At 37.8% G+C, this 13,265-nt stretch overlaps 2 protein-coding genes across 2 annotated transcripts; both read right to left on the bottom strand.

The window, feature by feature from the left end:
- Window positions 1–7,587: 7,587 nt before the first annotated feature.
- LOC141689022 (secreted RxLR effector protein 161-like) lies at window positions 7,588–8,205 on the bottom strand. The gene is made up of 2 exons (XM_074493181.1): window positions 7,979–8,205; window positions 7,588–7,930 (listed from the first exon to the last, which is right to left on the bottom strand). Exons 1-2 carry the CDS (start codon window positions 8,203–8,205, stop codon window positions 7,588–7,590), a joined length of 570 nt encoding a protein of 189 aa, XP_074349282.1.
- Window positions 8,206–10,631: 2,426 nt separating this feature from the next.
- LOC141689013 (uncharacterized) lies at window positions 10,632–11,549 on the bottom strand. The gene is made up of 3 exons (XM_074493170.1): window positions 11,351–11,549; window positions 11,076–11,261; window positions 10,632–10,972 (listed from the first exon to the last, which is right to left on the bottom strand). The coding sequence occupies exons 1-3, from the start codon at window positions 11,547–11,549 to the stop codon at window positions 10,632–10,634; spliced, it is 726 nt and encodes a 241-aa protein (XP_074349271.1).
- Window positions 11,550–13,265: the final 1,716 nt, after the last annotated feature.

Here is a 13,265-nt window from a genome sequence, read left to right as displayed (position 1 = left end):
AACCTCTTTGCTTTCTGAGCTTCAGTATTCACATACACAGGCACCAATCGGGCCAATTCCGTAAACTTTGCCTCATACTCAGCCACACTCTTTTCATCCTGCTTCAATTCCAAAAACTCAACTTCTAACTGGTTCTGCAAACAGTCCGGAAAATATTTTTCCAAGAACAACTCTATAAACCTGGCCCACAAGACAGGGCCTTCTCCTTCCACGGCACGGGTGGATTCCCACCAATAATTCGCTTCACCCTTGAGAAAATAGCTCGCATAGTCTGATCTAAGATTATCACTTACTTGCGTAAGGGTGAAAGCTTTCTCTATTTCCTTTAGCCAAATCCTAGCAGCAACTGGGTCCACCTCGCCCTTAAATTCTGGAGGCTTTACCGACTGAAAAGATTTAAAACTCACAGTTTGGTTCACTTCTCTTTGCTGAGGTTGCTGCTGAAGCTGCAGCTGTTGTTGTTGAATTTGTTGTTGCTGTTGCTGTATGAACTGCTGTTGTTGCTGTTGTTGTAGAAATAGCTGCTGCTGCTGCTGAAATTGTTCTTGCTGCTGAGCCATTTGATTAGACTGTTGGCGCAGCAAATCTAGAAACTCACCCATAACTGGGCCCCCTTCAAAAGCTCTGCTAGAGGAATTGGGTGGGATATTCTTCTTGGGCGGCATTCTCCTGAAATATAGCAAATGATTTTAGTTTAAAAGAATTGCCCCCGGGTAGCAACATTTTCATGTGCCAAGAGAATACTGCCGCAATAAAATATTCCCACCCTCATTGAGTTGGGGTCCGACTGTAATGAGTGGCTAGATTTAACAAAATCAGCAACAATTGCAACAATAAAATAACAACAGTAATAAAAACGACACTAGCAGCATGCAACAATACCTATTATAAACACTGGCTAAATTCACATGGTCGAACTCGTTCTTGGAAAACTATCTAGGAATCCTTATTGGCTACTACCAATGGTACATATACCAGGGAAAACACACTAAAGATTAGGGCAGTTCCAAAATCCTCAAAATATGCCAGGGTTACGCCTTCGAACCCTCAACTAGACTCTTAAACTTGCTCCTTTAGATGTGAGTTGCTGATTCACTCCCTATATACCAATATTACCCCTTTCCGACTCTACTCCTAACCTAAATCAGGGACTCAAACCTGTAGCTCTGATACCAACCTGTAACGGCCTCAACCCCGGGTTAGGAGTTGACGTCACTAACAAAATGAAACTATAATTATAAGACAACTACTTACTTTATTTCAATATAAACAACTCTTCCACAAGACCTTTTCCAGGTTCAAGTATAACTTAGGTTACACACTTATTACAAACCATCTTATTAAAAACAACCTGCCATCTGTGACTATTATTCTATAGCAACTCACAGACCACACTTCCCAGACACAACCTATTCAGAGGAGCTCGACACAGGAGGAGTTGGAAACTGGCCCTTAGCAAAACAGCAACATCCCCTAAGCATCTGCAATGCGAAAATATACAAACACATTTGCAAGAGTGAGCGATCAACCGCTCAGCAGTACCACTATATGATTACTAACTAAAACAGTTTATAATAAACAATTGTAGGAACAGAAATTACAACTTGATAGTGGAAAACAAGTAAAACAAGTGTAAATAGATAAAAACTGATAAACTGTTGAAACTGGATCTTTAATAGCTAGCATGCTCTCTAAACATTTTATTAATAGTGTGTGTAAATAGCAGGATTAAATTTAGCATGCTACTTACATTTCCAAATCATTTCCCATCGCAGGACCTATAAAACTAATTGTTCCTTTACGGGAACCATAAAACTTGTCCCTTTCCGGGAACCTCAAAATCGCTTGCTCAGATATACATGCATTGGATGATTCCTGGTGAGACAGCTGATCAGGCTATCATATGAAACTTGTTCCGGAACTCAGAGACTAGCTAGGTCTCTGTCACGCTGGGCTGGTGGTTATAATAGGGTGCGCAACCACTTCGCCTCTTACGCTAACTTCCAGGCCGTTACGGGCCTTCTGCGCACACTCATCCAATTATCTGATCATTTTTATCCAGTTTTCCAATTCACTTACCTATCTCTTGTTAAAACAATTATAACACCACATTTTCCCAAAACATTTCCATTTTATTCAAAGCTTAGAGATAGGTATTTTCAGAAGTTACTTTTCCCCCAAAACACAAGTTAATAAAATAATTTGAAACCCAGGGAATACGTAACTTAAATCATTCTGTTCCAGTACGAGAATAAGACAACATTATATTCATATATACTGAACCATAAAGATATGATCAGGGGTACTTGCCTTAATACGCTTTAACACTAATTTCTGACTGGCTTTGCACTGACCGGGATGCTAAGGATTTCAACTGGAATCTACAGGAACCAAAATACCCTAAATTAGACGTCCGAATAAGCTTGACTATCCTTGCTAACAATCTACCCATATGTTAACAAACCCAACTCGTAACATTTTCAATATAATAATACACGTATCAATTAGGGTTCACGTCTTCAAAAGCCGGTTCAGTGCTCGTGTTCGTAATATAGGTATATTTGTCCTTTTACGAAATTAGGGTTATCGGTTTCGAAAAGTATTCCATCGCAACACATAATCAGGTTTTGTACAAAATAGTTACATATAATCGATCGACGTTCCGATAGCCATTGGGTACGGCCTCGTATTTCCGTAATTTAATTTTCCGAAAATCGGGCAGCACCCCTTTATTTATCGGACTACCCGTCGAACATCCCGACGTCCAAACAAACACAACTACAATCAATCGCAATTTAAACCCAACCACCGATTTCAGTCATCAATATCAGTCCAAAATTCTCAGTTACCAATTAAATATAATTATTAATTATTAGCCGTGTTTTTATGGTTTAATAGTATTTTATTCGCAATTCGCACCTTAGATCGTATTTTGTATTTTAAATTGTAGGACTCAGATCGAATCATCATAGTCCACCGTCGGCTCGCCGAAGCTCATCGCCGACGGCGATAAAATTTACGGGTTCCCGTTTATACCGGGTATCCTACGTAAATTCCATCGATTAATCTATAATCCTCGCATATAAATTATTTATTTCACGAAATCAATCAAATAATCTTTCCTGCAAAGAAAAAAAAAAAAAAAATAAAATTTTTAATCAGAATTCGAACCAAGGCAACACAGGGCAACACACTCGCGTGCTAAGCACGCGCCACCACAACAGAAACGGGGAAGAACACGGCCAGAACATGCCAGAAAATATCACACAACACACACACTCTGACAGCCTGAAACACACACGATTTCACACACACAGAAACGTATACATACAGCAAGTATGTATATACATAAACATGAAGCAATCGGTGAATCAATAGAAAGAAGGGCGACGATCTCGCCGGAAAACAGAACGGCGCGGTGACTTACCGGAAGCAAGCAGCGAGAGGAAGAAAAAAATCGAGGAGAACAAAGAACGAGAGGGATTAAGGGAGGAAAGAAATTCAGAAGAGAAGAGATTAGAGACGGAGTGAAATCGAGAGGCGAGAGAGACAAGAAGCTGATGTTTAGAAGAGAGGAACTAGGGATTAACTGGGAAAGGGAATGAATCGGGTTTATTTACCCGGTTTCTTTTCCTTAATACCGCAACTGACACACCGATCTATTTAATCACGATACACTTCCCGAACAGAACGAATTGAAATAGTCTTAAAATAAACCTCAAAATTCCAACAATATTTAAAATTGATAATACACAACATTTTTATAATTTTTTAAAATCATTTTGAAATCGCACACCAGACCCGCATTTAACAATCTAACGAGTTCACGCACGGTTAAATAAAAGCCAAAAATTTACCGGAATAATTTTAAAATTCTTGAAATAATTAAAAAGTAATAAAATAAAATTTTCATAAAATCATTTAAGGGTAAATAGTCAATAAAATATTGATTTCTCAATTTTAAAAAACTCCTAAAATAATTAATAAAGTTATGAAGCCATAAAAATAATTTTAGAGATAATCCCCATATTTATGAAAATAATCTTGAATATAACCACCTTTAACCATAAAACAAATAACACAACGCCACAACTAATTACACCAACGATCCTCGAACACCCATAATCACACATAATTAATAAAATATTACAAATAATATTCAACTGACAGATCCCATACACATAACTTATTTAATAATTACACATTTAAATATTACAAAAATGTACGAGTCGTTATAAGAGAAGTCTATTTCATGTACTAAAACTGGTAAAATTACTTTCGTATTGTGAAATAAGTATGTTTATGATTGTGGGTTGGAATATGTTCATACCTGTTGCTCAAATACATCCCTTAATTAAAGGAAATGGTATTGTCATGTTGATTAAGGGCTACCCTTAAATGAGATTTATTCTAATTACATTAGTTTCTGGCATTTTTTCTAGGAAAACCGGAAGGAAAATCTCTGGCACTGCTTGCTCAGAATTTTGTCAAGCTTTTCTTTCGTTCTGGTGTAAGTTATGTTAATCTTTTACATGCCCTTTTCAAGGTCTAGTTGTTATTTCAATTATATGTTCTAAACTTTCTTGTCCCTTTAGGCAGATATTATCTCCCTAGACAGTGCTGCAACAGCATTGCCCGGTGATGTGCATGATTCAACAGCTATGCGAAGTAAATGACCTTGCCACTGTTCACTATACAATCTAAATTGTAGATGATCTACTGTACATTTATTTTCCTCATGTAATTAAATTCTACAGCTAAAGCGAGGCGCCTCTATGATATTGCCAATGTCTTTGCATCTATGAATCTTATTGAAAAGGTTAGGTATATTCAGGATTTACTGATGTGAGAAAAGGCCTAAGATATTTGTAAAATGAATCTAATTTTTCCTAAATACGATATTGTGAATTTGTAGGTCCGTCATCCAGAAAGTGGGAAACCAACATTTAGGTGGTTGGGGATGAAACAGAAATCTAGTAATGCACATGAGCATGGTTCTGGTTCAAAGGACACCAGGATGAGGGTGTTTGGAACTGAGATAGCAAATACTGCCTCAAAGAGATTCACAGATTCTATATCCAACTGCAGGTCTAGTGAGAAGGTACATGTGCCAAATATGCCAAGCAAATTAATGTGGAAACTGAAGATGATGAGAACTCATCAAAGCAGCACCAGGGGAATCTGCCTAAGGATCCAGAACGTGGGGAACCAGTATTAAGGCGGTTGGTGATAAAACAGAATTCCAGTATTGGTTCTGATTCATATGACACCAGGAGGAGGGTGTTTGGAAGTGAAATTACGAATACTGCTTCAAAGAGGTTCAAGGACAATTCTTTATCCAAGTGCAGGTCCAGTGAGAACGTAATTATGCCAACATATGCCAAGCAACATAATGTGAAAAAGAAAATGATGAGAACTCAATGAAGCAGCAGCAGAGGCATCTGTCTAAGAGTTTTGTGTTTGGTCCTTTACTCCTGCAAGTGTACGGAACCTAGATGCTCCTGAAAACAAAAAGGTTAAGCGAGTTCAGGACTGGGAGCAACCGGCTTCAACTTGTGTTTGTAACTAATTCTTGGATTCAAGTTTCTTGCCGTACGTATGTGGATTGCATATGGGCATATAGATTGCAGGTTTCACTCTTTATTTCTATTTTCTTCTCTGCCTCCATTTTAACTATTCTCGAAGTTCTATATATTCTTCTCATATGCGTGTAATTCTTGATGCAGCAAACCTACATGTATGACACTTGGAACAAGAACATGATGGGCAAGAACAAGAACCAGGACTAGGCATGCCAATTGAGTGAACATTCTCTTGGTTCTTGGGCAAAACAACGGAATATGTATGCAAATTAATTAGTTATTGTGTACCTTAATGAGAATGTTTAGAAATAGATTTGAAGTTATAGTTGTAATTCTTGTAGAGAACCTTTGTATTATAAGTTTAATTTTAATTTTGAAGTAACAATTGAATTAATATAATATCATTTTATTTTAAAATTGATTTATTTTAAATAATGAGATTAACTTTGTAAACAGTTGTGTGAAACCCACTTAAAAAATGATGAAAACCGTTGTATGTCTCACTACACATATTTTTTTTAAAAAACTGTTGTCTTTTGATATTCTTTGCAATGGTTCAAATCTTTTACACCATTGTCTTTTAAACGAAAAAGATTCATGACAACGGTTTTAACTAGTTAAAAGAAGTTTGTAAACTGTTGTTTGAAAACATCGAATAAGTTACAACAATGGTTTTTTTACAAAACCATTGTTGTTAAGTTAGGTAGACAATAGTTGAATAAAAAAACTGTTGTTTAAATAATTTCCTAACAATGGTTAATAGAGAGTAACCGTTGTGAATTCTTAATTGTAACCAGTATTAAGAAACGTTGTTGAATCTCGCTATTACAAGTGTATAAACAACCGTTGTCCCACTTTCGATCACACGAGTGTTGGATAGACAACAGAAACTCTACCTCTCACACAACGGCAAAAAACAGTTGTATGATTGCAAATATGTTGTAGTGTCATAATAAGAAATATGACTTAAAAGTTGTTATGCTTCCGTAGGCGCTTTTTATACTAGCTATTACTATATCTCAAAAAATTTGCTAAAAACTAACATCTAGTACCTTTTAAATGTTCCTCCAACCATTCAGCAACTTTCTGTTGCTAACTAATCTTCAGGTATATCGTGAAACTCCCCGAGGTTCCTCAAATATTTCTATCAGCTTACTTCATTCTATAGCTTCTTGTGGAACCTCTTTCAGGGGTCACAATTGATGTAAATACTTATATATATCAGTTGTTTTATCTTAGACAGAGAGAGCTGGAGAATGATATTTTATTCATCTCAAGGGTCGTTTGGTTCGAGAGGTGGTATGAGTTTAGAATCAGGAATCGGGTTAGGATGGTATGAGGTTGAGATATCATTTATGATATGTGTTTGGTTGAGTGCTGGAATGAATATTTTAAATTTAAAATATTTTTTAAGTTAACGATTTCAATTAATTTAAAAATTATTTTTTATCATTTTAATAAATTTTAGTTCATTAAATCATTTTTTATCAAACATTTTTTATTAAACACTTTCCCATACCCACCTCTCCCCTTGAGTATCAAAAACTCATACTTTGGGGTATGAGGAATGGGTTTGGAGGAAAAAAATTCTGAACCAAACATCAGGTATGTGGTTGAAATGAACGAAACCAGAATGCCTCCAACCAAATGACCCATAAATAATTCAAGATAAATAAGATTACAAAGCAACGTTAATGCTGAAAAACAGGAACTACTAACCACGATTCCTACTACTACTCCGCCTCTATGATTTATTCAAGCTGAACTCCTAAAAACTCTCATGCAGCTGGCGACCAGGTCATTCAGCTACAGACACGACTAAAAACAAAGTACAACACATAAATAAATAATACAAGTTTAGATTAAATATACAACAAACTCCCCCTAATCTAAACTTATCTGAGTAACTCTTTAACTCCCAACAGCTGCATCATCATTTCAAACTTTACGATTGGTAAGGCCTTATTCAATACATCTGCACGCTCCTTATCAGAACTGATGTGTTTTATGACAATTTCCCCACGATCCACACATTCTCTAATAAATGATAACGAATATTGATATGTTTGCTTCGACCATGAAAGACCGGGTTCTTCGCTAAATCTATAGCAAATTTATTGTCTATGTAAAGCACCACAGAATCAACTCGACTATCAGTTACCCGACCCAACAAATTTTGTAACCAAATGGCTTGACACGCTGCCGCTGTAGCAGCCATAAATTCAGCTTCACAAGAAGATAATGCCACACACCTTTGTTTCTGAGACACCCAGGTAATCAGACTTTCGTTTAAGTAAAACACCATTCCTCCTGTGCTTTTCCTGTCATCAATGTGACCTGCTAAATCACTATCAGAAAAACTAGTAAGCAAGTTATTACCACTATATTTTTAGTACACTAGACCAAAACCCATTGTTCCTTTCACATATCGAAGGATGCGCTTCACTGCATTTAAGTGCATCACAGTAGGCATTTCCATGTACCTACTCACCACACCAACAGAAAACGCTATGTCTGGTCGGGTATGTACCAGGTAGCGTAAACCTCCAACTAAACTCTTATACTCAGTCGAATTCATAGGCTTGCCTCCCTCGTCCTTGGTGATAGTCTCCTTTGGATCCATATGATACTTTGTTGGATTGCATTCCTACATCCCCGTTTTTTCTAACAATTTTCGAGCATACGAGGTCTGCTTTAACTCAATGCAATTCATACCTTGCTGCACTTCAATTCCCTAATAATACGACAGTAAGCCCAAGTCGCTCATTTCAAATCTACTGTTCATCTGATCCTTGAACCTGTCGATGACTGTTACACTTGTTCCAGTGACTAACAAAATCATCTACGTACACTCCTATGATCAGTGTTCATCATGCTCACGCTTGGTATATACAGCGTGTTCATAAGGACATCTCACAAATCCAAGTTCTTCTAAACACTTCTTCAATTTTTCATACCACGCACGAGGTGTTTACCTTAAACCATACAGGGCTTTTGTTATTTTATACACCAAGTGCTCCTGTCCTTTCTTCACAAATCCTTCTAGCTGCTTAATGTAAATCTCTTCATGGAGATCCCCATTCAGAAATGCCGTTTTTACATCTAAATGATGTACTTCCCAACCATTTTTAGCAGATAGAGCCAATAATAATCTTACGATTTCTAGCCTAGTGACATGTGCGAAAATCTCTTCAAAATCCACTCCATACTCCTGAACATACCCCTTGGCGACCAAACGAGCTTTGTGTTTCACCAATTCACCATCTGCATTTTTCTTTATTTTGAAAATTCATTTTAAATCAATAGCTTTGTGTCCCGATGGCAGCTCCTTTAGTTCCCAAGTATGATTTTTCTCTATGGATTCAATTTCATTTTCCATGGCCTGTTTCCAGCAACTTTCTTTCACAGCTTCTTTGTAATTCTTTGGTTCATTGATGCCAATAAATAAAAGTTCCTCTTCGAGTTCGACCTCTTCAGTATGATTATAGATATCATTCAACTTCTGTACCGGATAGACTCACTGTTGCAATCCGAATCATTTAATTTTGAACTTGCTATTACAGGTGATGTCGTACCACCAGATTCTTCAATATTCATACTACTTGTTATTGCTGGTGTCACTGGCTCATTTATCACAGCACCTTCTCTCTTTTCTGTCAGATCAATAGAAAATTCCCCGATTGATCAAGCCGTGCTCCTCCTTTATTCCACGCCCAAGCTTTGTCTTCTTCAAACACGACATCGTGACTTACATATACCTTGTTATCATTTGGATCAACCAGTCTGTAAGCCTTTGTACCAGGCTGCCTTCCAAGATAAACAACACATTTACTCCTATCATCGAGTTTCTTTAAGTGAGTGCTTGGTACCTTCATATGTGCAATACATCCAAAAATCCGCAAATGCCCAACCTCTGGTTTTCTTTATTTCCAAACTTCATATGGAGTCATTCCGGTTAGTGTTCGAGTTGGTAACCTATTGAGAATATATAACGAATGCCGGACTGCCTCCCCCCACATCATGGATGACATATATTTTTCTTTTAGCATACTTCGTGCCATTGCTACCACCGTTCTATTTCTTCGTTCCACCACACCGTTTTATTGTGGTGTGTACGGAGCTGTAAATTGTCTAACAATACCAGTTTCATCACAATAAGAGATAAACTTACTTGACATAAACTCACCTCCTCGGTCTGACCTGAAAATTTTCACCTTCTTTCCAGAGCTGGTTTCAACTTGAATTCTGAATTTCTTGAAAGCATCAAATGCTTGATCTTTACTCTTCAACAAGTAAACCCATATGATTCCACTATAATCATCCACCAAGAGAAAGAAATACTTGTTTCCAGAAGGGTTTCAGGCATTATGGGGCCACACAAGTCGCCATGTATTAGCTCCAAGACTTCTTTAGATTTGTACAGTGTTTGTGCAGGAAACGGCCTCTGTGTTTGTTTAGACAATAAACAACTAGTACACACCTTTTTGGGTTGGCAGATCTTTGGCATACCTCGTACCATACGAGTTGTAGACATTAAGTTAAGTGCCTGAAAATTCACATGACCTAGACGCATATGCCACAACCAAGAAAAATCTTCTATCTTTGATGAAATCATGCACGAAGCTGTGACAGTTTTCAGTATTATCTTATACAGTCTATTTACTGACCTCTTAACCTTCATGAGAAGCCTTCCTTGATTTTCGTAGATCCACACAAAATCACCACTGAACACAGCCTTATTGCCTTCCTCTGATAGTTGGCCAATACTAATAATGTTATTACACAAACTTGGGATATAGTACACGTCCTTGAGTTCCTTTTCTTCCCCATTTTTGTATCTAAAAACTACTGATTCCTTTCCTTCAATGTTTACCGTTGAGCCATCTTCGAATTTGACCTGTCCTGTCACTTGTTCATTTAATTCTTTAAATTTTGACCGTTGCCCAGACATATGATTGCTGGAACCATTGTCAAGGTACCAGACATTGGATATGCTTTGCTTCATCTCATCCTTGATACTTAACTTTGGTGTAACCCTCTCCTCATTAATCAATAGTGTATTTTTCCTTTCTTCTCACACTCTGTTAACAAAAGAGCTGGTTCATTGTCCTGTAGTTGTGTCAAATTTGCCTCCTGATTTTGTTCTTTTCCACGTTCAGGCTTCCGGCACTCCGCAGTAAAATGTACGTAGTTGTGGCAGTTGAAACATTTTACTCTGGTCCTGTCCCTTACACCACGCAAACCTTCTCTGTTGCGATTATAGTTTCCACCTTTACCACTTCTTTTTATCCATTCCTCTCTTGTTAGTAGTAATTTTGATTCACCACTTTCTTTCCTTTCCCATTCTTCTTTGTAAGCAGTAGTTGGCTTTCTCGATTTTCGTTTTGTCCCTTCAAACGTTCTTCATGTGCCTTCAGCGATTCTACTACCTCTTCAATCGTCATAGTGTCCAAATCTCCAAATTGTTCGATTGTTGAGGTGATTTGCAAGAACTTTGTTGGAACCGATCTGGCAACTTTTTGACCACATATGCCTCCTCAATTGTTTCTCCTAGGGCTCGAATATTAGTGATGAGACCATTTAATTTCAGGCTATAGTCATCTAATTTCTCAGTATCTCTCATGCTTAGAGATTCAAATTCAGCTTTCAGCGTCTGAACACGTGCTTTTTTTACTCGATCTGCGCCTTGACACAGGACATTTATTGCATCCAGGCTTCTTTCGCTGTCTTCTTTTCTGTGAGAGACAACAGTGTATCCTCTGGTATGCCTTGATAAATTGCTGCCAAAGCAAGCTTATCTGTCGTCTCCTCGACTTCTTTTTTCGGGTCTTTGGGTTCCACAGCTACCCACACACCGTGAGCTTGCATGTACAGTTTCATCTTCAAAGATAATTTCATATAATTACCTCTGGCCAACATTGGATAGCTCAGACTAATTGTACTCTCCTTCACCTTGCTTGTCTCCATCTTCTTCTTGTGTTCTAGGCATACACTTAGGCATACTCTGTGTTCCTTGCTCTGATACCAAGTGATGTAAATACTTATATATATATAAGTTGTTTTATCTTAGACAGAGAGAGCTGGAGAATGATATTGATAACTATATTTTTATTCATCTAAATGATTCAAGATAAATAAGATTACAAAGCAACGTTAATGCTAAAAAACAGGAACTACAAACCACGATTCCTACTACTACTTTGCATCTATCATTTATTCAAGTTGAACTCCTAAAAACTCTCATGCAGTTGGTGACCAGGTCATTCGGCTACAAACACGACTAAAATAAAGTACGACACATAAATAAGTAATACAAGTTAAGATTAAATATGCAACAACAATTTCTTGCTTCTGAAACCACCAGAAGTTGATCACCCACCAGGATTCACTGACCGTCGACCCAATACCTTTCATTTCGTGCCCAAATCCCCAAGAGCTCTCAACTTTGAGTCAGAAACCAAAGATGAAATCATGCCTACCCCGGAAGAACAAAGGACCATGTTTGCAAAAGTAGAGAGAGGAAAAGAACTCCATGAGAAGGCTCCATGAGTAAAGCAGGCGACAAGTCAATAAGCCGAGAAAAAATCCCAACTTGAGATTGCAGGCACTTTGCCTGCAAAGAGAGGAAATAGAACTCCATGAGCAGGCTCCATGAGGTTATGGAGACCGAGGAAACCCAAAAACATACTCAGATGTACGAAGGGAGAAGAGAGGGCTGCCGACTCAAAATGGGAAGCGGGCGACGGACGAGCTGATCAAGACGAATTTTTAGATTCAGAATCATATTCGGGGAGATCCCGGTCTAACATTGTACTATCATCAGATTCCGAAGAGGATGAGAGCCTCATATTCAGGCCGTATACGTCAGATGGAGAAATCCATGTTCGAAAAAGGAAGATTAGCCATGAGGCAGTGGTAGTTGAAGAAATTGACCTTCGCCTGGGAGGCAGTTCTTGAATATGACAACCCTAATCAAATTCCAAGTTTTCTTTGAAAATCGGGTCAAGTCTCGATTGCGAATCCAAAATAAGCCAAAGCCTACTGTCCTGAGTGGAGCAAACTAGGATAAAAAACATGCCCACCACAGGACCCCAAAAGATCATAATTTGTTGGTGCATGCAGTAGTAATATTTTTCCTTATAAACATAATAAAAGTCCCAAATCTCCTCGATGTGGGATTGAGATGTTACAAACGCTCCCACTTAAACGCCTGACGAGCATACTCGTCAGGATAAACAGACAGCCTATAGGTCCAAATTGTTCCTCTATATCAATTGTGCGATAATACCAGTTGGTTACGTGTCCCCACCTCTGGCCCTTTTGCCATTATGGGATAATATAACCAGCCTTCGCTCCCTCTCCCCGACAACTTGATGCACCAAACTTTCGAGAGTCGGCTCTGATATCATATGTGACAACCCAGATCAATTTCCGAGCCTTCTCCGAAAATCGGGTCAATTCCCAATTTTCATATGTATGAGTTTAATAGAAAATGCGAACACGAAGACCACTATGAGAAGTAGGGAAGAACATGACCGATTCATTTTTGGATAAAAGCACAACATGAGGTCTTCATTTTTTTTAATTGAAAATCGGAACTGAACCATTAATTCGGTTTTGGTTTTACAAATCTCAGTTCATTTTTTATCGGTTAGGTTTCGATTATAAAACTGAATAATATTA

Source organism: Apium graveolens, chromosome 2, assembly GCF_009905375.1.
Source record: "Apium graveolens cultivar Ventura chromosome 2, ASM990537v1, whole genome shotgun sequence".
Classification (NCBI taxonomy): Eukaryota; Viridiplantae; Streptophyta; class Magnoliopsida; order Apiales; family Apiaceae; genus Apium; species Apium graveolens.
This window is presented reverse-complemented; position numbering and strand designations above follow the sequence as displayed.

Excerpts from the sequence above, each read along its gene's own strand:
- LOC141689022 (XM_074493181.1), bottom strand. The coding sequence starts at position 8,205 with ATGGATCCAAAGGAGACTATCACCAAGGACGAGGGAGGCAAGCCTATG. Across the intron at positions 7,931-7,978 it reads ACAATGGGTTTTGGTCTAGT|TGATTTAGCAGGTCACATTG; the intron begins GTACTAAAAATA and ends TTTTTCTGATAG.
- LOC141689013 (XM_074493170.1), bottom strand. The coding sequence starts at position 11,549 with ATGGAGACAAGCAAGGTGAAGGAGAGTACAATTAGTCTGAGCTATCCA. Across the intron at positions 11,262-11,350 it reads TTTGGCAGCAATTTATCAAG|ATCGAGTAAAAAAAGCACGT; the intron begins GCATACCAGAGG and ends GTCAAGGCGCAG. Across the intron at positions 10,973-11,075 it reads GCCAGATCGGTTCCAACAAA|GGACAAAACGAAAATCGAGA; the intron begins GTTCTTGCAAAT and ends GAACGTTTGAAG.